Raw genomic sequence first — 24,726 nt, forward strand, 5'->3', positions numbered from 1 at the left:
TCTTCGTGCTTGCGAGGAAGCGAAACAAACGCACGCACGGTCGCTCGCGAAAACTCGCCGTAGCGCCCCACCACCACAACACCCGAGCCGCTTGCGGGCCGGTCCCGTCCGCAGACCGACTTTCCCCCTCGCCCCGCCACCACACACACGCAACTCCCCCCCCCCCACACCCCCCCGGGACCCCCCTCTCTTCTCTAGCCTGGCCGGCTCATTCAGGCCTCCGACGTCGCCGGAGGTAGACGCAGAAACAGGCTACGCTCGTCGACTCCGCTCGTCTCCCGCCGGCACGTGGCGCAGCGGTGTCTCGCCGTCTTCGACGACCTCCGTTTCCGCGGCGGTCATCATTCCGAGTTGCAGCGGAAGTTTCGCTGGATTGATTGATCTGTCCGCCAGTTGGTCGGTTCGACGCGTGCTGGGCGGCAGGGAAGAAGAAAAAGAAGCAGAAGTCAAGCCGCGACTGACGCGCTGTTCTGGAGCTTGTGCGGACGCCGTCCGCGTCGCTGCGAGTGTCGTCTGCTACCCGAAGTTCGTCAGCAGACGACGTCGGGATTCCCGAAAAAGCGTGAGAAATCGCGTAGCCTGGACTTCGCTGACGTGGGCGACAGTCGACGGGATTACCCGGAGAGTGTTGTCGCGCGGATTGTGCTCGTGAAACGGACCCCGCTGCCGTGGTCAGTGTGTGTTCGGTGCGTCGAACAGGTGGGCCGTGTGCGGCGGCTGTTCATGCCTCGCGCTGTCGTTCTACCACTGCCAGCGACTTTGACACTTCTCTGAAGGCGAGGGATGGCTTCAACGCGGGCCATGATGCTGTCGTCGTCGCTGCGACTGGCCGTTCTGCAGCTTATCCTCTTCGTATTCCGCGAAGGTGAGTCTCTTTCGCAGTCGCTTCCAAGTGAGGTGTGATGTCTCGTTCGACCTCAGTTCCGCGCGCGGACTCGCTCTCGTTCTGGACGAAGCGAGCTCGGTGGGTCTGGCGATTCATTGCCCTTGGATGACGCTTTTATTATTTGACGTGTCTCTGTTCAGTCCGTCCCTTCAATGTTCACAGCAGTATTAACAGCAAGAAATCCTTAACGGCTTACATTGCCGTACGAAAAGTATTCACAAAGCATCATGCGGAGTTGTCAGTCTGGCCTGTGTTCAAGCGTAGGTATCATATGAGTCTGCAATAGTTAGAACCGCTGGTTTGTTTTGCTAATCGTTCGGGATATCAACAGCTGATAACGATGCACTCGCGTAGAAAAATGTATCTCCGAGGCGACAGCTGGACGACGTTAACTTTTCGAGTCATAATCGCAGAACTCTCCCTAATCAGCAAACAAAATGCGCTACTTGAAAGGATACCATGCTTTTCAAGTGAGCCGCAGAGGTGCCAGCGGAATGACGCAACAATTATGCAAATCACACACCATATGGGTAAAAAAAATTAAGTACAAGGAAGACACGTAACAAAAAAAAAGAAAAATACATATTTTCACTTTCTATTTGTTTCTGCATTTCTCCACCCTGGAACAATACCAACTCAATCTGAAGTCCAGTGAGGTCTCTCGGAGATCTCTAGTTACGCTTGTCATCCGTCAGCTGATTCCATCTATTCACCTGCAGATGACCTAACTTCATCGCACCACTTTCTGAAGAAACAGGACGCAATCAAAGGCTGAATCATCCATGCGCGTCACATGCACAGATATTGAAACGGGGACATTCAAACGTACTCAGCAGCACAAGCGCCATTACCATGAGCCACTGCGGTGGGCTTTATTGACAATATGTAAAAGAAAAAAAAAAGTGGCAAGTAACTTTCTGCGTCACCGTGTCCTGTGTTACGTTTTCGAGGACAGCGCGCGTCTGTAGCCAGGTCTAGCCATGCCGTTCCACTGACAAGCCGCCGCCGAAGGATAGCAGTGTGTGCAGAAGTGGTTCTGCTTACAAGGACCTCGACACATTGCCGATAAAAAATGGGTCGGAAGCAAAATCGTCACACCGCATGTGGTGGTTTCGAGACGAAAGGTGTGTGTGTGTTCGAGCCATCGTTGTCCAGTTTTATTTTCGGCTCGCGTGTTTACTAGCCTTCCCCGCTGCAGTGTGCGGTCCACTTTCCTGCAGTGAAAGTTCTCTAGCGCGCGGTTCGCAATATGCGAGCGTCTTGACTACACACAAGGCCTCGCCTTTGTTCCCGTACTTCACAACTCCGCTTCGGTGCGCTACGTGTACCAGGACTGTCTTATGCACACTTCCTCGTGGCGTGTTCCGGCGAAAGCTCCCTCTGGACAGCTTTAGGGAACTTACCTGGCCAGGCCTGTTTTCGGAACAGTTCTTGGGTAGTTAACCAAAAAAAAAAAAAAGAAAGGTTCGAGTACGGTCTATCCTGGGACTATGGCCTCGCTCGTATGCGATACGCAAAGCCACAAAAGCGCTGCTACGGTTCTTGAGGTGAACTGGCATATATGACCGCTTGCGGCAAGGTGAACGTGCGTGTTTTAAGATTTAAAAAGTAAAGAAAAAAAAAGAACGCGGTGCGGTATACGATTCTAACGTCTTAGTTGTTCAGCCGTCAGACCTCTGACGACCGGACATTGTAGGTCTCATCATCGTACCTCGCATCGCAACTTGTTAATCTTTTCTTTTTTCTTTGAACAGCTTGGCTAACACTAGCTGGGACACCCTATATATGTCCGACAAGCATTCATGCGTTTTGTTATCAAATCTAATCCAGCGAGCAGCTTCTTCTTTTTCTCTGTGTGTGTGTGTTTGCACTTAGTATACTATTGAGACCTCTGCCAAACGTCTCCTCGATCTTTTTTCTCAAAGCAATGTTCGATCGCGAATGCGACAACGCGGATCTATCAAAGCTCCGGGATTTCGCCGCAGCTCCTCTTGTTAGAAAGTAAAATAAGAATCGTCGTCCTCGTCCGGCTTGTTTTCGTGTTCTTTTTCCTACCAAGCTCGCATGCCGCTACAACGCATGCATCATCACCCCAATCAGCGCGCCCGCGGGTGATGCAATCGACGCGAGGGGGGAGGGGGGGGTGGGGGTCCGCGGACGCGCGCACTATGTGAATCAAGCGCACCTGCCACCACCGCCGCGGTTTTTCATCTGGTGTGACTCACTCGACAGGCCCTTCAACACCACTTCGCCTTGAAATCGAGTGGGGAAAGAGATACGGGAGGGAGGAGGAGAGGCGGGGGGAGGGAAAAGCGGCGGCCGGCTGACTTGACCCCCACTCGTTGACCCCCCAACCCCGCTCGTCCGTCGCTTCATTCCCACCGCCCCGGAATGCGGTGCGTCGCCTTCCGACTTGCGGAAAAAAAAAAGATGCGCGTGGTCGCCTCCGGAGCGTTTCAACCCGAGTTTATCCGGGCGCGCGGTGTGTAGTAAACGTAGACCGGCTTCCACTTGTTGCGGACGGCGTAGTCGTCGCTGCTGTATTTTGAGTCACACTCGCTGGAAGCGAACAACGGTAGTCGGAACAAGGCGGGTCGCGGAAGCCTGCAGGCGAGGTTAGCAGCTGCTGCCCTGACGAAGAAGAGTGCGCTCGTCGAAACGTTGGCATCCGTCGACGTCCCGTTCTTTTTTTATTTTTTTCTTCGTCCTAGTGTTGATCCCTTCGGGGCCCCGTCTTACGAGGAACGTCTCTCTCTCTCTCTCTTTTTCGATATTCACTAGAGAGTTTTAGCATTCCGCTGCCGTCTCCGCCAGCTGCGCGGCTACCATAATCCACGCCGCGCTACGCGCGCGCTCGCACCTGGCGCGGCCTACCTGCGGGACGTCCAAGCCTGCCAGGTGGTGGCGAAGGCAACATATAACGGTACGCTAAACCTCTCTATTCGTCCCGCCCCGCCGCAGCGGATGGACACCTTGACGTGCGGTGCTGGCCCAGCTGTCGGCGATCGAGTGGTCGCACAGCGCCCGGCAACGGAGAGAGAGAGAGAAGGAGATTCTTGAATATTGGAAGGAAAGGTTGGGGTAAAGTGCAGCGCAGTAACTGTCTCTCAGCAGAGGACACCTCAACCGCGCTGCACAGGGGGTAGGGAATGAAAGTAGGGGGAGAGAAAGAGCACCAAGCTCCGCCGAGCAGCCCGCCTCTCGCATCGAGTCGTGACCGCTGGGAAGTCGTCCTCGTCGTCGCCGCCAGACAAACTTGCCCGTCCGTCCCGCACCGCCCATCCTCGGAGAACGTGTTCTCGCGCCGTCGCTGGCGTGTGTGTGCAAGTCTCGAGCGAGAGCGCGCGCGTATTCGATCCGGGCTTCTCTTTCTTTCTTTCATGTCACAACGCCTGCTCGTCGCGGTTACGTAAAAATTGCTACTATGTGCCGAGAATAGAGCGCGCACGGTGGAGACGGATCACGCGCGTATCGTCTCGTCTATTGTCTTTTAGGGTCGCACGATACGTGCTGCACATCGCGGCTGGCATGGCCTGCTCAGAAGCCGCCAGCGTAGGCTGGGACACCTCGGTTATAGGTGTTCGATCTCTTCGTCGAGCAGGCTCGAGCCAAGGCAAGCCACACGCGTGTATCGAAGATGCACCAAGCGGCGACGCTGAATGAGTTCAGACGCGTTAAGTCTTCTTTCAGCACTGCACTTACATATATCATCGGCGGTACGGAATCAATTCCGAATGGATGAAACGAAAGCCCGGCTTCGTTTACTCGAATTCCGCGCTGAGAATCGCAGCACAACTTGATATTCCTGTTTAATATGTCCCTTTCAGTAGAAGAGAGAGGTGTGTTTACAATCGACTGCAAAAGTTTACAGACGCCCGGATCTGCTCAGGATAACTCAGAATTTCCCGGCACTCTTTCTTATTGTAGCCGCTAAAACGTTATCGACGACAAGTTGTTCGCGTATACTAGTACAATCTAGAATTACGAATAGCAGGCTTGTGCTCCATGACTGCGAAGACGCCCCGGACTGTAGGCATTTTGCAGTCGAGTGCGCGTATAGACTGGCCACAAGCGGATGTCGTAGTCTGGCCACGAACACGTGTCAAAGGCACACGAGCGGACGCTCGTAAAAACTGCCGTCTCACTCGATGCCGAATCTCGGCGAGCTCGTTGCGAGGCCCACACTACGCTCGGCGAGCCATCGCTCGTTTTCATGAATGAAGTCCAGTTGTTAGTCCAGTCGCCTTCCTGTCGCTTTGTCTATGTCTGCTTCTCGATTTTTTTTCTACTTTCAAGTTTGCTCGCATTCTCCGAGTACAATCCTCCAAGAGTATATATATATCCGTTTCTTTTTTTAAATTCTCACTGGTGAAGTCAAACGTATATTAACACCACATCCTCCTTCACGGTACAGAAAGAAGGTACCATAGATAAGGTCCTTTTTAGTTTTCTTTTTTATCTACCATGGAACAGGAAAAACGGCGTCGAGGGTGTTGTTTGTATACTGCCAGGATAAATGCGCATTGCACCGAGAACTGGTGCTCGCTGCAACATTTGAGAGCCGCGCATACCACGAATATTTGACATACACGATGACGCGGCGGAAAATCCCAAAGCGTCACTGCTTTCGCCACGGTTGCGCGACGTATCCGCTCGATACCTAGACTTGCTTTCGCCGAGGAGGAGGACACGCGCTTTTTCTGCGCGTGTGTAGCTCGCGAAATAAGGCGACGGGAAATTTGCATGCAAACGCGGTATGTACGCGCATATACTTGGCGGTCACCTGCCATGAGTCACAGCCAGGTTGCTCACGCGTTCACTGGGTCAGAGAGGCGGCGCGTCGTCGGACGTTGTTGCACCTTGCCGCGTTGGCCGGCATTCTTTTCATTTTTCCTCCAGCGCTTTCTTGGAACGTTCGAGTGAACGAGCAAGCGAGCGAAAAAATAAATAAAACGAAATAAGTAAAGAAACGAGGGTCTGAAAAAGAGGCGCCTTGGCGAAATTCGATCGCAATTAAGATAGGCGCTCCTCGTTATTGAAAAAAATCTTAGCAACTACTATGTAGCCCGTTGTTCGCCGATTTAGCGAACTGAACTCCCAAAGTCCGAACGCGGCGGGGGCGCCCAAGCGAGAGAAATCCTGACTTTAACGTCGTTGCGTGGTCATAATGATCTCATTAAATAAAGACCTCTCCACTACTGGCGTCCCCCACGAGGCACCGTGGAGTTTCGGATCGTTAAAACCCCACGATTTATTTATTTCTCATCAGCGGGGGCACCCATCGAGGCGCAACCGATATCCTTTCAGCTGCAACCATTCATGATGCAGGGCGGAGTTGAATAAATAAACGAAAACATAAAGGTTTGCCTGTGCTTTCCCCGCTACAGAGATATCTCTCTTTCCGCTATTGGTAAAATGCACTTAAAGCATTGAAAGTATACTTCACTGGGGATCTAAATTAGATAAGGCGTTTTTTTTTTATAATTGTGCCTTTAACATTGCTGAAAACTACGTACCGTGCTGTTGGAGCGTATTCAAGTTTCTCTCTCTCTCTGCTGGATATTCCGGGGGTTCTGCTATATGAAAACAGGGCGAGCAAGGAGCGTGTAACGGTAGCGCGGAAAACTTGCCGCATTTTATTTTTATATAATTTTTTTTCCCGCGTGGGCAGAACACTATAGCTGGCAGTAGTAGTCTCTCGAGCGTTCGTGCCCGCGTTGTTCGTGCCCGCGTTCTTAACGAAGGCGTGACTAAACGCCCGGGAAGCTGTGCCGGACGACAAAAAAAAAAAAAAAAGAAAGAAGAAGAAGAAGAAAAAGAAATGTCGCCGGTCTACGCGGATTATTATAACGCGCGCAGAATTTCTCCCGACTACGTGGGAAGAGCGCGGTGGCGGGTTCAACGTGTTTCTTTTTTCCTTCCCATTCCTTCCTTCCTCGTTCGCTGGTATAGGAGAAAAAAAAAAAAGTCGCGCGTCCGCGTTCCTTGCTGCGTGGGTAGCTGTAGTGCGGGGGCAATCCGTGCCATGGTCTCTCGTCTGGACGTGTGTTTTGTCTGTGTGCGCATGCGTGCGCATCTCAATCTCTCACTCTCTCTGTATGTGTGCCTGGGAGAGAGAGAGAGAGAGAGACGACCTGCTTGAGGAGGAGAGGGAACTACCACGTCACTCGCGAGAATGAACGGCTGTTTCCTTGTTTTGTTTCTTTTTTTCTCTTTAACATACTTCCAGGGAAAATGTCTGTCGCGGAAAAAGAGCACTCGAAAACGAAATCGCAGTAAAACACGTGTACGGTTTTCACGTTCTCAACAGGTGCTGCGATCACGCGGTAACACATGCGAAGGATGCGCGCCCCGGTGCAGGCTCGTAATCACTGCGCTCTGGAACGACGTGCTTCCTCTGGGATTTGCCTTTAAATCTCTAGGTGTCGCCTCCTTGGACTCTGATGCGTTGCGGTTGTGGGAGTCAGCTTCGTGTCTTAATACAGGTCGTATTCATTTATTGGCAACATCGGAAAGTCAACAGCACCCGCCGCGGTTGCTTGGTGGCTACTGTGTTGGGCTGTTAAGCACGAGGTCGCGGGATCGAATCCCGGCCACGGCGGCCGCATTTCGATGGGGGAGGCGAACTGCGAAACCACCTGCGTGCGCTTAGATTTAGGTGCAACGTTAAAGGACTCCCAGGTGGTCAAAATTAATCTAGAGTTTGCCAATTACGGCATGCCTCATAACTAGATCGTGGTTTTGACACGTAAAACCGTATAATCTAATCTTAATTTAATAGCTGGCGTAAGGCACAGTGTCGTCGCACGCGCACTGAAAAGAAGGTACGTATTGGCGAGGCTACTGCGAAGCGGAGAAAGTGAAAAAAAAAATATTAATGCACGGATTGGTAACAGAGGCCATCTTTTATCACCCGGTCGAGATACGCGTCGGTCGTGGCGTATGTACGAATCGATCCGCGTGGTTTTTCCGCGAAGCTCGCTCCGGAAAACCCGCGCGCGCGCGCGCGGAAATGCCCCGACGTGTGGCCACGGCCGCGGACTTCAGATCGCCTCTTTCTCAAGATTTATCGCTCATCGAACTGCGGTATACCGAGAACAAGCGTACGCGTGCATAGTCGTAAGCATATTTTTTTTTCGAAGTTGTCGAAACTATGTATACACCGCGATACCCGCACATAAACAAAGGATGACAGTGCGCAGAGATGAGGGCACTAAGCTGCCGTGCACGGGGACTAGCGAACGTCAATTGAGACGGCAAGGCGTGTATGTTTTGGAAACACTTTTAAGATTTTTAAAAATTTGATACTAACTGAAGTTGGTCTCGAAAAATGACGAGCCCGACGTTATTTACGTTGTTATCGTGGTCATGTCACGGGGAAGAAATTTTACTGGCACCGTATAGCTATAACGGTTTAGGTGCGACTACGTTGGTCACAAAACGTAATAATAATCAAGAATGCCGGACGCATCATTTTTTTTTTCTAGCTGCGTTCACGTATGGCAGCTATGGCAGCAGTTCACGTGTGTATATACATGTATATATAAGAATGTTTCGTCGAGCGAGTATTATAATTCATTAAATGCAGTCTGACGCTTCCTAGTGTCTCTTTTAAGGGTTTTATTTTCAGGGTATAGGCACCTTTATTTAATAGGCGGGGAAGAAGAAAGTCAAGAGTATGACTTCTCGTCACACTCTTGACTGTTCACACTTCCTCAAAAGGACAACACGTCTGCGCAGACTGTTAAGAAATTGTTTCCCACGCAGGTTGCACGATTGCAACGCCATGTTTTCCTCTCGCGATATAAGTACGAATCTATACTACAGCCGCGCGCGAAGCGTCAAGGACGCCGGGGGGGGGGGGAGGCTTAATTTTAATTAAATGCAAGACCGTATACGAGACGCGGCACGGTATACAGAGCGCCGTCAGACGGGTGCCGCTCCGAGAGAGCGGTCCGCGATATTTCATCTCGGAGAAGGCGGAGGGGGAGGGGGGTGAGTTGGGGGGGTCAAGCGGGCGGGTCAAAGCAATCCCCGCGGGCGCGACTCCCCTCTCTCTCTAGCGGTACCGCGCGCTCTTCACTCAGAGGTGCGTGTAGCAGGCCGGGGCAGGCGCGATGAGAACGCATACCGTAAGCTGCGGAGTGGTTTTGGTTCCGTGCAGACACGCACGCACGCAAAGAGGCGCGCGCGCAACAGGTCTGCATACCGTAAGGACCCGCGCATTACGCTAATCCAACGAAAGGCCAACTTGCCCTCCACCCCCCCACCCCCCCGGAGGGGCAAAAGAAACAGATGTCAAAATTTCGAAGTAGAAGAAGCTAACTGGGTGAGTTGGCATCGTCTTCGGCGAAACTGGGCAATACCGAACAGCCAACAGAGGGAGAACGAAGACGCGACGAGGCCGTCCGACTCGCTGCTAAACCGTTATTTCGGAGTTGGCCGAAAATCCGGGAAAATCGCGTTAGCCGCCCATCAAAGCAGCTCGAAATATGCGCGCAAGCAGGCTTTTCTGTGCTGCCGCACCATAATACTGCGGCACCTTTAATTGCCACGAACTAAAATTTCGCGGACTATCCCAGTGGGCAAAGCAAGAAGCATTCCTGGGGCGCAGGTTACTCTGTATGCCAAATGCGCCGCCGTATTGCTGAATCATCCCAATCTTCGCTGCTGTGATTGACTCACAGGTCACCCGCAGGCACTCCCTCTCCCCCCCCCCCCCCCCCACCTCTACTGGCTCAAAAACGGCAACGTGACGGCATATTCGACAACACGGGCGGAGTTTGCTCAGTTCCACAACAGAATTCCTCCGGGCAGCCAGCTCCCTGTTTGTCAACTGCGAAGGGGTCCGCTCGCTGTAAGCGGTAGCTCGCTGTAAGCGGGATCTCGCGGTAATTCGGCACGCGGTAGGCCGCCGCCGGGCTCGCCAACCCGGAACGCTATGCGTGCTGCCGCTCGCGCGCATTAGCTACACGGGCTTTTCGTACCGCGCTAGAGCAATTCCCGGTTGCGTCCGTGTGGCCCCGTAGTAGTTGATGAGTGCGCAAGCCACAAGCACGGCGACGTAGGCTCCTCGACTTTTACGGTATGCGCGCGCCGTTGGTATGCGATTCGCTCGCAGGACGAAGCCGCGCGACCTTTACATACGGTAACCTTGCTCGAGTGGTGAACGCGGTTCCACTGCGCTCCATTTCAGCACGGGAAGCCCCCAGAGTTGTGTTCGGTGGTTGTTGTGTGTAATGCTTCAACGCAGTCAAATTGTGACGTGTACATATCTGTCTGTAGGGGTCGTCTAGTGTTTGCAACATTTGTAAGCCGTGTTTCTTCTCTCTGTGGTTCTTGCTCTTCGTACTCTGAGAATTTTGTCGTAATGCCCATTTTTATTTGTAATGCGTTTCTTTTCTCTATCTCTGCTGCATTTGGGGTCCCTTTCTCCACGTTCGTAATACGTGAAAAGGAGCGCCCGGCACAATCTCTCGATGCCAACGTCTCCTTGTTTATTCGTGTCAATAAAAAAAAAGTAACAACAAGACAGGCAATGTGATCGCACACGTGACGTCAACGTAGGGACCTGTATTACGTAAACATGGCGACTTCATAACATGACGCAGTGCCTACGTTAATGTAACATCGCGTAACGTCAACGCGTTAATAAGGTCCAAGAAACTTCGCGTCCACCCGCTTCTCACAGTGCGCGGGATCTGTATATTTCGTCTATCTATCTATCTATCTATCTATCTATCTATCTATCTATCTATCTATCTATCTATCTATCTTGCACTAGACGCCAGCCTTTCCCTCTCTCTATTTCATGCGCTGGACGCTATGCTTTCTCTCTTTCTTGTGCTGCACGCCACAATTTCTCTCTCTCTCTCTCTCTCTCTTTCCTATCCCTTTGGGAGCCCTCGGAAACGCCTAGGGGTACCGATGTGCATAATGTAGCTGCGGTCATTTGTCTTCCCTTCCATATATCATAGATGCGCTCGGGGCGCGCGGAAATGCGTTTGCCTCGCCGGCGGCGCTAAGGAATTTTAAGGCGGACGTGAATGGGACGCCGATCAGTCGGTAATCGCCGTTCGAGATCGCTGGAGCCATTCCAGTGTCGGGATTATGCGAATTTCGAATGCCGTCGTTAATGCAAATGCTCTATGTAATTCGGCGCTCGATGATCCGTTACGAGGATCGTCGCCGGGATTTCTGCAAGGCTAGTTAACCATCCTTTGTTTTTCTTTGAACCATCTTTTTTTCCCGGTAAAAAAGAGAATTAGGATTGTAAGCAACAGTCCCGGAATCAACAGTAATCGCCTATCGCCAGTGTGTGTGTGTGGTCGGTGAGAAGTGTGGGCCTCGCTCACGGAAGTACGCGATAGAAAACAACAAAACTGTGGAGTGCGACGCAGAGGTTTTTACAATAAAGCAACAGTATAGCTGGTCCGGAGCAACAACATCCGGACAGCAACAACGAGTGCGTCGACTGAAAAGCCAGCAACGCGACTGATGACGCAGGCATAACGACGATGACGTAGCACAACGACGAACTCTACCGCAGTGACGACGGAGGCATGAGACGATGCAGGACACGATAAAGACAGCGATTAAAAGCACGGCGACGCTGATCGATGCAAGATGACGACGACGTCGGAAAGACCTGCGTCTACAGAAACGACTACGATGATGATGAAGTGGTGCACAGCAGGACGATAACCAAGGCACGTAATAACGACGGTGGCGTAGCACGACTACGGAAAGAACCGCGGTGAACGAAAACACGGTGACGTATAGCGCAACAAACGGGACGATGTTGGCACGACGAAAAAAAAGCCACAATGGTGACAAATACACGGTGCGAGACGGCACGACGGCAGCTGACACGTTGCGAACATCAGAATCGAAACCTTGGCGCGGACAGGCAGAATTTTCGTGGCCACTTCTGGCCAAGGAAATGTGACAACAAACGCGACGACAATCCCACCGGCAGAACCCACGAAAATTGCCTAAGGCGCCCTTCGCACCTTTCGCACTGACGCAGAAGACTAGGTGGGGCGACGAAATTAGGAAATTTGCGGGTGCTAGTTGGAATCGGTTGGCGCACGACAGGGGTAATCGGAGATCGCAGGGAGAGGCCTTCGTCCTGCAGTGGACATAAAATAGTATGATGATGATGATGATGATTATGATGATGATGATGATGATGAAGACGATGGTGGTGTTGGGGGGGAGGGGCGACGACGCCTTTCGCTCGAATGTGGCGTGCAGGCGTCCGCGTTCCGACGCTAGAGTTGCCTGTCAAGCGCACTGTCACGCTCGCTCTCGTTCCTTCACGAAGGGCACGAGAAGCCGACGAGAATCGGCGCAAATATCTTCCTTAGCGCGCATCCTGTTGAAATCTCCGCGGGAAATCTTAACGATCGGCGAGTCAAAAAGCACACTGCGCGGCTGATATCGCATTCCATCGCTGCAGTCACGCAAACGTTGACAAAGACGGGCCTTGCATGTGCGCCTTTCTCCGAGCGCCTCTTCGCGACGCTGGAAGCGCTTGCCCTGCATGGGCAATTCCTCCGGTTCCCGTGCACCGCCTGTAAACACGTGACACAAGTAACGAGAAATGGCGTGTGTGAGAAGTGGCCAACAGGCGGCTCCTTTGGTCGTGCGTATAGTTTAGAGAACACGCTTTTCTCACGCAGTCCGGAGCGGCACCTACTGCCTTGTGCATCTATATACACACTGCACGGGGTGTTGAGGAACGCAAAATTATCCTCCTCATCCGCACCGCGTGGGCAGGTCGTCGCCGTATCTCTCTCATCCGACCGCACATGGGCAGGCCGAGGCATGCTTCGTTGCCGGGGCGCAAATGACGTCTTACCCCGGCCGGCAAATCTATACAGAAACGAAAAGAAGAAGATGAAAAGGAAAAGATTCACCATCTTTTTATACACTTTCCATGTGCTCTATACACACGCACACATCGCTCCACACTCGACCGCTCTTGTCTCTCCTCCGCGCTCTTTGATGTGGAACTTTTTCCCGGTGCGGCGGCGGCAGCGGTACGCCTTTGGCTTCGACGTGGGCGCGCACGCGCGGTTTTGTTCTATACGACTCCGTCACGTCCTGCGCCTTTCACCGCGCCGGCGTGGGAGGCGCGAACAACCTCGCACGCCGGCCGTTCAGGAAGCCGGCGCATTCCGTTTATCCGCTATTCGAGGGGTGCAATGGACGGCAAGTGGCCGCGGGGGAGGAAAGCAATGATGTGCACGAGAAAGAAAGAAAGAGTCGGGCACATCGTGACACCCGTTGTGCATCGCCGCCGGCCACGTAACACATACGGCGCTCGTGTATGCGTGCGCTAATGGAACCACGCGGTGCGGCTCTTCTTTGAATCTGACGAGCGCGGTTCTGTGGCAGCTCGCGAACTTTTATCATTATTACATGGTTTTTTTTTTTTTTGACGCGGTACAAGTGCGACCGCGCGGAACGGCTTGGAAGTGTGTGTGTGTGTGCAATACGTGCGGACAGCGCGTGAGCCGATTTGCACATTGCGGGGAAAAGCATCACGGCATAACCGGGCTGGGCTTGCGTGGCCTTTCGGTTCTGTAAAACTTGAATAGACCGTTTTATTAACTGCGCCGTCGATTCTTAGAGAGGCGCTGCAAGATAACGCTTTGTTTAGCGGCCCGTATTTTTTTACGATCTCGTGATTTAATAAACAATAAACCCCGAGTTCAGTGTGCTGAAGTATCTTTCCTTGAGGACTTTCCTTGAGATAACGCAACAGTACAGGTTTTGCTGAGCACTGCAGCGCCTTCGTCGCGCACGGTCGATATATGTGAAGGTTTGCAAGAACTTTCTAAGCGCTGAAACGCTATACTCTACAAACTAATTTACTCCCTTAAGGGGGCATAAGGGCGTGAATTTGTCTATAACTCACACCCTTACACCTTTGCAAGTGTGAGGGTGTGATTTACAAAACGAGTTGCACCCTTGTGCACCCTTAAGGGTGTAAAACAGTTTACAGTGTATCCAGTACGACGTTCCTGGTATAGAATATCGCGGGCGCGCGCCATTAAAGATAATGCAGGCAAGATTGATTACGACTATCGTTTTGCGACAAAACTGCTCCCAAACCCGCATGCTATCTCTAACGGTATCGTATCCACATGAAACTGAGTGTAGAGACGGTCACCGAAACACTTGCGTAAGCATGACAAGAGAGTCGTACAGCGCAGTCATATAGCCAAATTTTTGTTGTCTTTCTTTCTTTTTCTTTCTTTTTTTTCTGTGGGGCCACCTTCTTGTCTCGGGACCGGGATAGTGATGGAAGGGGGGGGGGTCTCACCTGCGCCGTGACCCCTCCCTCCCCCGCCTCCCTTTCTCTGCTAGGCCACTGGTACAACGCTGCTTGAACGAATAGAGCTGTAGCTCTTTCCTGTCAAGTAATTTGCTGACGACCGCGGTTATTTCCTTTGGCGGCGGTGTTGCATCGGAACAGTGCTCTCGCTGTTCGTCGAAGACATCAAGGGTTCATGCGACAAAGCAAGGCCGCGCGCGGCCTCGAACCCGCGAGATCTCGCGAGATCCGATTCTCTCTCGGCGCCGTGGCGCCGCATAACGCACTCACAGACACCACCCGTGATGCATCCGCCGGGCCGACTGACACAAAAGGCTGCGAGCCATCGCATTCAATGCGAGCGCGTTCTCTGAAAGAGCCGGCCGCCTTTTGCTTCCGACTCACAAAGCGTCCGCCGCCTCCCTCCCTCCCCCACACCTCCTCACCCTCGATATCTCCTCGCTAATGGTGCCCGCATAACGGCGCCCCGGAATCGTCGATCGTCGCAGCTCGATAAGGAAGAAGCCGCCTCCTGATGTGCGAACAGTTTTTTTTTCTTTCCCCTTCGTGTAAACACAATGGCCAACACATGCGCGTATCATAGTATGCGCGTCGCGGTGACGCAATTCGCGCAGCGCGGGGCGAAACAAACGACTTCACGAGTGTGTCGAGCGAGGCTCACGAATGCCGACGCCCGGGCAATGCGGCCGGGTGCGAGGTGCTGCCGCGGGTCCGAGGGACCGCGCGTACTCGGTCGGCCGGGTTTCTCGGGGCGAGCGATGGCGCGAGTGGAGATATTCGTGAGGAACACCCGCCTTGGAAGGAAGCAGAATACGCGTACAGGTACACAAATAAGAGGATTCTCGCGCGAACCGGACGACCGCTATAGAGGAACACACACACACACAAAGACGAAACGGGGCATAACGTAAGACAACACGCTTGGATTCCTCTTCGCAGCTTCCTACTATACTACGAGAAACATTGTAAGACGTATATGAAACTCTCAGTAACGTAAAGAGAGCGAAGATGTTCAAGGGAGCTATCAGATTCTTCGGAAAGTCCTATAAGGTGTCTGGCTTTCCGCTCCACGAAACCTGCATTCCATGCCCGGTTCAATTTCTTTTGCCATAACCGAGTATGTTCAAACACTTCGCCGTACGACCGCTTCGCGCGACCTCCGACAATGACTACGTCGGAGCCTTATGATAGCTCCCCCATGACAAGCCTCTACCCATAATATAGCTTCGCTGACATATGCGAGTTTTTCCCGTTTCGCGAATGTTCGCAAACGTCACGGATGTCCGCCGGCGGAACTTCGAGTCGTCGATTAATGTCCCCTGCCATCATCTCGGTTAGCCGTTTATAGTTTGGAGCAAGCCGCCCCGGAAGAGTGGAGCCATGGTGCGGCTTCGGCATCTTCTCGTCCGAGCGGAAGAGGTCTCGAATCATTAGGGCTGGATTGCCGTGGCGAGATACATTGAATCTCGTTCTCACAGTTCCCACATACGACGCCGCAGCGCGCCATGGCGATTGCACAAACTCGACGAGGGCACATCCGTCTCGACCGAGAGCGTTTTTGTGAGCGTCGTTAACGCGAGAGGAGCGTGCAACGCATCTACGCGGAACTTTATCCGAGATTTAACTTAAGCGGGATTCCCACCGTGACAATTCTTGACCCCGTCCCGAGGCAGTCTTCCAGTAACGGTTTTCCGCTTTGACAGATCGTGAGATACTGCCCGCCCCATGGTGTACAGCCTTCTTGTTCATTATTACATTCTTCGTTTTATTTTCGCTCCGTTCTTATATATTTAGCGATCCTTCTTTCCCCTTCCCTGGTACATGGTAGCCAACCGGAGTTAGCCCCTGTTTAAGCTCCCTTTCTTACGCTAGTCTAGTACACTGTACGTACGCTTTTATTTCTCCTTCTCCGAGACACAGCTATAGTGCAGGACACGGACAACCGCGCCGCACGCAGTGACTGCGCTCTTCGTCGTTAACGCGACAACGAAGATCGCTACGCCATTATACGAGCTCAGGGCCACTTAAGCCTAATCTAGGCTAATTCGGCCCCCACAATCACGACAGTGCTATAGCCATGGCCTGGCCTTCGCCTCGTGTTCACGCGGCGATGATATATGTAAGCTCTTACGCGGCGGCGCAGGTTATAAAACGCGACGGCGTGCGCATACGCAGACCAAAAGGCGTCGAGTCCCAGCGCACACACACAAAACCACGCGCCGCGGTCCACCGAAGGAGACGGCGGTGGCGGGACCTTGTCGCCGCAATCTCGCGTGGGAAAAAGCAGCCCGCCGGTGCAGAAACTTGTTCGCGGCGACGGCGAATTTCTCTTCCAACCCGTTCGCTGGCACCGCGGCAAGCCAAGAACACAGTATACTGTGTGTATATCACGCGCACGCTATAGCATGCTGGGCACATAGCAGCGTTGTTGTTTGGTGCCTTTTAGGTATTGCATATCCGCGAACGCAGATGCTTTTGACGAACAATGACAAGGCGAGACAAAGAAAACGAGATTGTCGTACAGAGGTCGATACCCTTGCGGTTTCGCCTATCATAGCTCGAGTTGCTATTGCATAAAGCCCTGCATAACTAACTATCGAGATGTCAATACACTTGCTATATGAAAGCGCTTCTGGCGGACAATAGCAGCTGCCAGACAACTTGTGGCCACCGGCAAGACCTGAGAAGACGAGGCATCTCGTTAGTACAGCCGTGCATGCTAGTATGGACAAGGTGTTGTCGCTAGATGTCGCCGGCGCAGTCCAGCACCACGTGGCTCCGGCGTTCTACAGACAAGCGTCCTGCACCTCTGTACACGCACCGTGCAGGTTCCGAGTAGCCAGCAGGCCTAAAGCGTGCTAGCTCAGGCCGACCTCTCTGCCTTCCTCCGAATAAATTATCTCTCTCGCTTCGAAAGACGATCGATCGTGATCGTTCATCCACGCTCATGTGAACTCCCGCCTATCTTTCCTGTTTTCTGTGGTGGAAAGTACCGCTGAGTGTCTTCCACGCATGTTGTGTAGTGACGTGCTTCGTTCTTCTGCAGTAATCGGTTGCGCAGAAAACGCTGCGATCGGACGCATCGCGCTTATCTCCGAGTTACGAGATGTCCCATTTTCCTCCGCTATCCTTCGTTTCTGTTACTTGCTTGTTAGACATTTCGTAGTCGCTGGCATTTATTTTTTTGGTCATTGGGATAGTTCACACATTTGGTGGCCTATCTCACCCCCCCCCCCCCCCCCCCAGAATATCGTCATTCAAACAACCACAACAACAACTCGTGATCTGCGCGGGCCGTTCAGCTGGCCGTCGCATGTACGCAGGCAGGCAGGCAGGCTCACCGCACCACGTGCAGTGCCTCCTGCTGCAAGGGCGGAAACGGCCGAGACGCGGCATCTCCGCATCGGCCGGCGAGGAGGACGGGGAGCTTATGACGTCGCCGCACGGGAGGGGGGCGGGGGGAGGTGCCGTGAGGAGAATGCTTAATCTCCGGACGGGCCCCAAGTTTTACGCGGCTTCGAAAAAGTGAAAACGATCGCGCGGTCTGCGCGTGTATCGCGACGGGCATCGCGACGAGACGATGCTTCGTTATTCGGCGACAGCGGCGGCGACTGCTGTGCCGAGCGGAACACGGACAACGAGAGAGAGAGGACGACAGGGGACACGCGAGCGAGAGGACTTCTTTAATAAGGAACGCTGCAGGGGGTTTGCCTTTCGGCACGGTTATGGCGCGCTGCTTCAGCTCGAGAGCAGTGAGAGATGAAATGGCACGCACAGGACACACGCACCGGACACACCACAACTGACAACATCCAAAACATGCCGAACTATCTCGCATTGGTTTCGTGTCGTACTGGCATATCAATATCGCGGCTTCTTTTCTCTTTCTTAATTTTTTGGGGTGGAGGGGGTGGAGAGGGTATTGAGATCGCGGCCGTATTCTCGCTTGCGGTCCCGTTTCGGCGCAAATATGGATGCTGCATATTATATGCATACATTAAAGGACTTGCGTGCACTTGTACGCCGATACAAAAGATATATAACACCGCTGGAATTCCTTGCGTATATCTGGGTCGTTCAATGCTTTTCATCAATGAAAAGTATTGAAGGACCCTGTTTACACTATAGGCCAGCAAGCCGGCTCACGCCGGTATCTCCCGCTTTCCGTGAAGCCGGCAGCCGGCGACGGCGTCGCAACTGCGTAACGGCATGTTGTGCAGATGTATACACATGCGCGTGTAACAGTCAATCGCAAAAGTGTATCTGCCGCTATTTCTGAGGAAAAAAGAACGTTGAATTTCCGACAAGCTTGCGGCTGTACAGCCAATAAAATCGCACAACAGGCTGCGCAAATGTTCAGCCTCCTTTCTTTCCTTTTTTTGTCGGATCGCGCGGTCCGCAAAACTTTTTGCTGTTGACTGCATACACCTTCGCATCTGCGGCAAGTTCACGCTCAGCCTGCCGACAACGAGGCGTTATAGGTCCCCCCGCACTGCATCTATAACGACCACATATACACGTGATCGAGGCCGTATGCCTACGGTGAAAAGCAAATGTCATCGTCATTCAGCACGGCGACTCTCCGTATTCGCGAGACAGGTGACGGAGCTCGGCCTCCATATGGAGTTGATAAAACTGTCTGCGTCTTCGCGCAACACCCTCAGAGGGAGGGAGGGGGGGCGCCACAGCCGACGGCACAACTGGACCACTCGCATCGAGCGCCTCGGTGCGAGCGAGAGAGAGAGAGACAGCGCAAACGTACTTCCAATGTAAGTACGCTCACGACACGCCAGTTGCGACTTCGCCTCCCGCGCCGAGCCTCCGGAGCACACATGCTATGCCGCATGCGACGACCCGCGGCCACCCTGACCCGTCCAATTAATTACGCAGCGCAGAAGCGAGGAACGAAGGAAGGTCGCGGCGGCATTCTTCCGTCGGCCGTCATTAGCGCTAAGAGCGCGTCAACTCGTTGCCTCGCGCACGCGACCTCTCTCTCTCCTCTCTTTCTATCTCTCTCTCCCCCCCCCCCACGAAGTTCTGACTGCCGCTTCTGGTGATGAAACGGACAACGGGGACACGCACGGTCGCCTCGCGTCACGTCTTTAGCGCATAGCGTTGCCGCAAACGAAGCGGGCGGACCACGCGCGTCAACGAGGCGAACGGAGGATGCCGCGCGGATAGGGATGCGGCTGCGCGGACGCGCAAGAGCGTCCCTACACTATTCGCGTGACGCGAGTGCCTCGACCGCCTCGCTTGCGAGGAAGGCCCGCGCGCGCAACCTGTAACCCCCCCCCCCCCCTTAAAACGCACACGCGCAAATATATATATATATATATATATATATATATATATATATATATATATATATATATATATATATATATACACACGCGCGCACACACACACACACACACACAAAAAGAAAACAAAGGAGTGGTACGCGAGGGGTCGCGCCTCCCGAGGGCACGGCCAGTCCGCATTGTCACGAAAACAAACGAGGGGGCCTGGAATGTCTCGCCTTCTTCGCACCCCTCTCGCGCTGTGTCTTTCGCCGAGAGAGAAAGAGAGAAACAACAGAGGGAGAGCTCGGTCGGCCGCTGACAGCGGTTTGCCCGACATTGCCCACCTCTGGTGGCGAGGTCAAGCGGAGCTGGAATGACATAATCTCGTTACACGGGAACCACCCCCTCCGCGCTATAGCTAACCCCAGAGAGTCCTCTTCAATCCCGCGCCGGCGTTCCCGCCTTCCTTGCCTGTCGGAGCCCGTTACGCATCCTTCTTTGTTTAGGGTTGATGAGGGCGCGCGGTTCGCGGAGGCCTGCGGGGAGAGGAGGAAAAAACAAACGGATTTGGCTCTCGGCCGTGGGGTGAGCGAAGACAGCGTCGCCGGAATCTCACTTATACCTGCCCCAGCAGGAAAGGGGCCGTGGGAATTGGATGGTCGCTGCGTCTCTCTCGAACGAGCGCGAACGGCGCGGAGTTTTTTTTTTTGTTTTTTTGTTTTCTTCGTGTAAGATGCCGAGACCTGACGCAGCGGTCACGATGGGCCACCAAGTCGCCGCCAGCCGTGGGTCCGGCCACGCACAATTTACATTCCGAAATCCGAGTTTGTAACATTATCGCCTTAACACTGTTTCTACTCGGCGATTATAACGCGCGTCTCATGCGTGCAGCGTGCCGCTTCTATCTCTTACCACTTTCGCGCGAGCTCGTGGACGAAGCGTCACGATTGGCGTTGTCACGACAAACGAGGGCGCGCACTGGATCCTGGCAGACGGGCCGAGCGGTGCAGGGGTTGTTGCGTTTCGCCTGCGACACGTGGTTTTGCCGGCGCGACTGCGGCGGGGCGGCAGACATTTTGGCCCGATCGTCGACGCCGCAACGCTCATCGGCAGGTGTTTCCAGGCGCGACTGCGGCGATGCGACCGCAAAGGATCACCCTCGCATTCCAGTCATTGTGCCGGAACCAGGCGCTGCGAAAGCAGGGATCATCCTCTCATTACAGTCATTGTGCCCGACCGGCAGCGCTACAACAGGGTGCTACGAGATCGTGCTCGACATGGTGCTACGGCATCGCTACAACAGGGTGCTACGAGATCGTGCTCGACATGGTGCTACGGCATCGCTACAACAGGGTGCTACGAGATCGTGCTCAACATGGTGCTACGGCAGCGCTTCGACAGTGTGCGTCACCATTAGCCCATTGTACATTCACGTGCTCGTCTTTTGAGGGGTTCCTTCTTGCCCTCAACTGCGAGAGTATAAAAACAGCTGCCCCCGGACGCCAAAAAGAGGGGCTCCGATTTCTTCTGTTGAGTGAAGTGCTCTCCCGTCTCTCTACTTCGGTCAAACCTGACCGCCAACTCTTTGCGATGTTAAAATAAACAAGTTGTTTCGTTGTTACCAGTCGACTCATGCTTTGCCGGGACCTTCGGATGCTTCCAGTTGTACCCCAGGCCGCCAGGCCAACGCTACCCTTGGGGCTTGCGACCCAGGTACAACCACGGGCGTCAGCGCCGAGTTCCCAACAGATCGTACCAGCGGTGCGATCCAAACATCTGGTTGGCAGCGGTGAGATCGCCTCCGACTTCAAACAACTGTCTGCCAGCGGTGAGATCGCGACAACGGAGGCCAGCAGCGAAGAGATGCAGTTGACGGTATGCTGAGCAGCTCAACGACGATCCGGGAGCAGTGCAACGAGCCCTGTGTGACGACTGGTTGCCTGCAGCGGAACGACTGCGCGGAATTCCTGCCTGCGAGGTTTGGTGAGTGCGGGACTTTCTTCTTCTGAGCTTTGCCAGGCTTTTGTTAGTGTCAGAAACAGAGCTGGTAATTGTGGTTGTCGTTGCTGCCGGGTTAGTTGCGGCAAGACAATAATAGGCAGTAGAGAAAGCAGCATTCAGAGCAGCCATGGATTTGAAGTCGTTGCGCAAACCGAAATTGTTGGAGCTTGCAAGAGAGTTGGGTCTGGATGTCTCGGACAAACTCAGAAAACCTGAACTGCTAAAGGCTATTCTTGAGTTAGAGGCTGAGGATGACGAGCTGTCGGAATGCCTTGAGACCATGGAGGAGAGGGAGACTGCAAAAAGACAGGAGCGCGAACTTAAAGAGCAAAAAGAAAAAGAAGAGCGCGAACTTAAAGAACAAAAAGAAAAACAAGAGCGTGACCGTCAACACGCTTTGGAAATGAAGCGTCTTGAGGTAGAGATGGAACGCGCTCGTAATGGAAGTCAGGCACACGGTGCAGGAGAACGCGTATTGTTCAAAATGACTGACCTGATGCGGCCGTTTAAGCTTGGAGAGGACATTGGTTTGTTCCTGGTTAACTTTGAGCGAACGTGCGAGAAGCAGGGGTTCTCTCGGGAAACGTGGCCACAGCGCTTGCTCACTTTGTTACCCGGCGAGGCGGCCGACGTAGTCGCTCGCTTGGATAGAGAGGAAGCAGAGGATTTCGACAAAGTAAAATCGAGTCTGCTAAAAAAGTACCGGCTGTCTGCGGAGGCGTTCCGTCGGAAGTTTCGGGAAAATGAGAAAGACAGAAGTGAGTCATATACAGAGTTTGCGTATAGGCTTATGTCGAACATGCAGGAGTGGCTCAAAGAAGAGAAAGCGTTTGGTGACCACGATAAAGTTCTGCAGTGTTTCGGGCTAGAACAGTTTTATAGTCGGTTACCGGAGAACGTGCGATACTGGGTCTTGGATAGGCCAGACGTTTGTACGGTGGCTAAAGCCGCTGAGCTAGCCGAGGAGTTTGTGACGCGTCGGGCTCGCGGAGCTAAGGACGGTCAAAAGGGTGAATTTGGCTCGAAGTTTGAGAGGCCGAAGTTCACACCCATGAGATTAAAGGGGGACACGCGTAGTGAGGATGCGAGTGAAAGCAGTCCGACCAAACGTAAAGAGACGGCGGCAGCCAAACGCAGAAAGCGGTTCGAGATGAGGCGAGCGCGCTTGTGTTATACGTGCCAGAAGCCGGGTCACTTTTCGGCGCAGTGTCCGGAAACAACACCAAAAGTTGTGTTTTTTTCAATAGGCAGCACTGACGAGAACATGAAGCTTCTCGAGCCTTACATGCGAGACCTCCTCGTGAACGGGAAAGAGTGCCGAGTGCTTCGCGATTCCGCAGCTACGATGGATGTAGTTCACCCGTCTTACGTAGAACCCCATATGTTCACGGGCGAGTGCGCGTGGATCAAGCAAGCCGTGGAAGCTCATAGCGTGTGTCTGCCAGTAGCAAAGGTGCTTATTGAAGGACCTTTCGGAGCGCTTGAGACGGAGGCGGCAGTGTCATCTATGCTGCCACCCCAGTACCCGTACCTATTTTCAAACAGGTCCGATCACCTCCTGCGCGAGAAGGGGCTTTTGTTTGGTGAAGCTAGTGTTCAGGCCTTAACCAGATCGAAGGTTCGGGAGCTCGCTGCAAAGGCGGTAGTTGCGGGGCCGACGTTATCAAACAACGAAAAAGGGTCAGAGGCGCAGCAAGCTGATATTCAGAGCACGCCCGAACAGAATAAAATTGAGTCTGTAGCGTTGAAGGCGCCAGATACTGGAGAGGAAAATCCCGATTCGGGAAAGTTAGAAGAGCTATCTACTGATTTGCTCATCGCGCCTACGTCAGACGGACTTGATAGGTTGCTAAAAGTCAGCCGGTCGGCTTTGATAGCCGAGCAAAAAAAGGATGGCAGCCTGGAAAACGTGCGCTGCAATGTCAAAGAAGGTATCGCCAGGAAAACTGCGCGTTTTGTGGAAAGAGGTGGAGTCCTGTACCGGAAGTATCTAGACCGCAGAGGAGTGGAGTTCGATCAGCTGATCGTTCCTCAATGCTATCGTCAGGATCTGTTGCGCTTGTCACACGGGGGTTCGTGGTCCGGACACCTAGGAGTTAAGAAAACTAAGGACCGTCTCTTGCAAGAGTACTATTGGCCAGGGTGTTTTCGGGACGCAGACCATTTCGTGAGGACATGTGACACTTGTCAGCGGGTGGGCAAACCAGGGGACAAATCGAGGGCGCCGTTGAAATTGGTACCTATCATTACGGAGCCTTTTAGACGGCTCGTTATTGATACTGTGGGACCTCTGCCGGTAACAGCCACGGGGTACAGACACATTTTGACTGTGATCTGCCCAGCGACAAAGTTCCCTGAAGCAGTGCCGCTTAAAGAACTCAGCTCAGTTGAGATAGTTAATGCACTACTGTCCATATTTGCGCGAGTTGGTTTCCCTGCGGAAATCCAATCAGATCAGGGCACAGTGTTTACTAGCGCTTTGACGACAACTTTTCTCGAAAGGTGTGGGGTAAAGCTGTTACACAGCTCAGTGTACCACCCACAGTCGAATTCCGTTGAGAAGCTCCACTCCGTCATGAAGCGCGTGTTGAGAGCGTTGTGTTTTGAACATCGAACTGACTGGGAGCTGTGTCTGCCTGGGGTGATGTTTGCTTTAAGGACCGCGCCGCATGCGGCTACGGGGTTTTCGCCAGCTGAACTGGTGTACGGTCGCTCGCTTCGATCTCCGCTTCGCATGCTTCGAGAATCATGGGAAGGCAGGGGCGACGACCCAGTCGTGGTGGAGTACGTGCTTAAGCTCCTCGAACGCTTAAGAAGGGCACAGGAGTTGTCAGGTGAAGCAATGACAAAGGCCCAGCAGAGGGCCAAGGTTTATTATGATCGGACAGCCAGGGCCCGTCGTTTTGAGGTTGGCGATGAGGTCATGATATTGCGCACATCGCTAAACAACAAACTAGACGTGCAGTGGGAGGGCCCAGCACGAATTGTTCAGAAACTGTCGGACGTTAACTACGTGGTAAGTCTGCCAGGAAAGCGGAAAGCACAGCAAGTTTACCACTGTAATCTGCTCAAACCTTATAGACAAAGGGAAGCAGTGGTGTGCATGATGGTAAACGTTCCTGAAGAGCTTCCGGTCGAGCTTTCGGGACTAGGCTCAGTGACGAACAGGGAAGACACCGGTCAAGTCATTAGTGACCTTATCAGTAAAGCAC

General features: G+C 53.2%; 1 protein-coding gene across 1 annotated transcript in view; it reads left to right on the forward strand.

Moving 5' to 3' along the window:
- The first annotated feature begins 226 nt into the window (after nucleotides 1–226).
- Nucleotides 227–24,726, forward strand: part of LOC142560724 (uncharacterized) — a 114,177-nt gene continuing 89,677 nt past the window's right edge. Inside the window, exon 1 of the mRNA XM_075673020.1 lies at nucleotides 227–865. Within this exon, the coding sequence (XP_075529135.1) occupies nucleotides 784–865 (82 nt within the window). The 5' untranslated portion in view covers nucleotides 227–783. The remainder of the gene's footprint in view (nucleotides 866–24,726) is intronic.

The sequence above is a fragment of the Dermacentor variabilis genome, chromosome 10, assembly GCF_050947875.1.
Source record: "Dermacentor variabilis isolate Ectoservices chromosome 10, ASM5094787v1, whole genome shotgun sequence".
Taxonomy (NCBI): Eukaryota; Metazoa; Arthropoda; class Arachnida; order Ixodida; family Ixodidae; genus Dermacentor; species Dermacentor variabilis.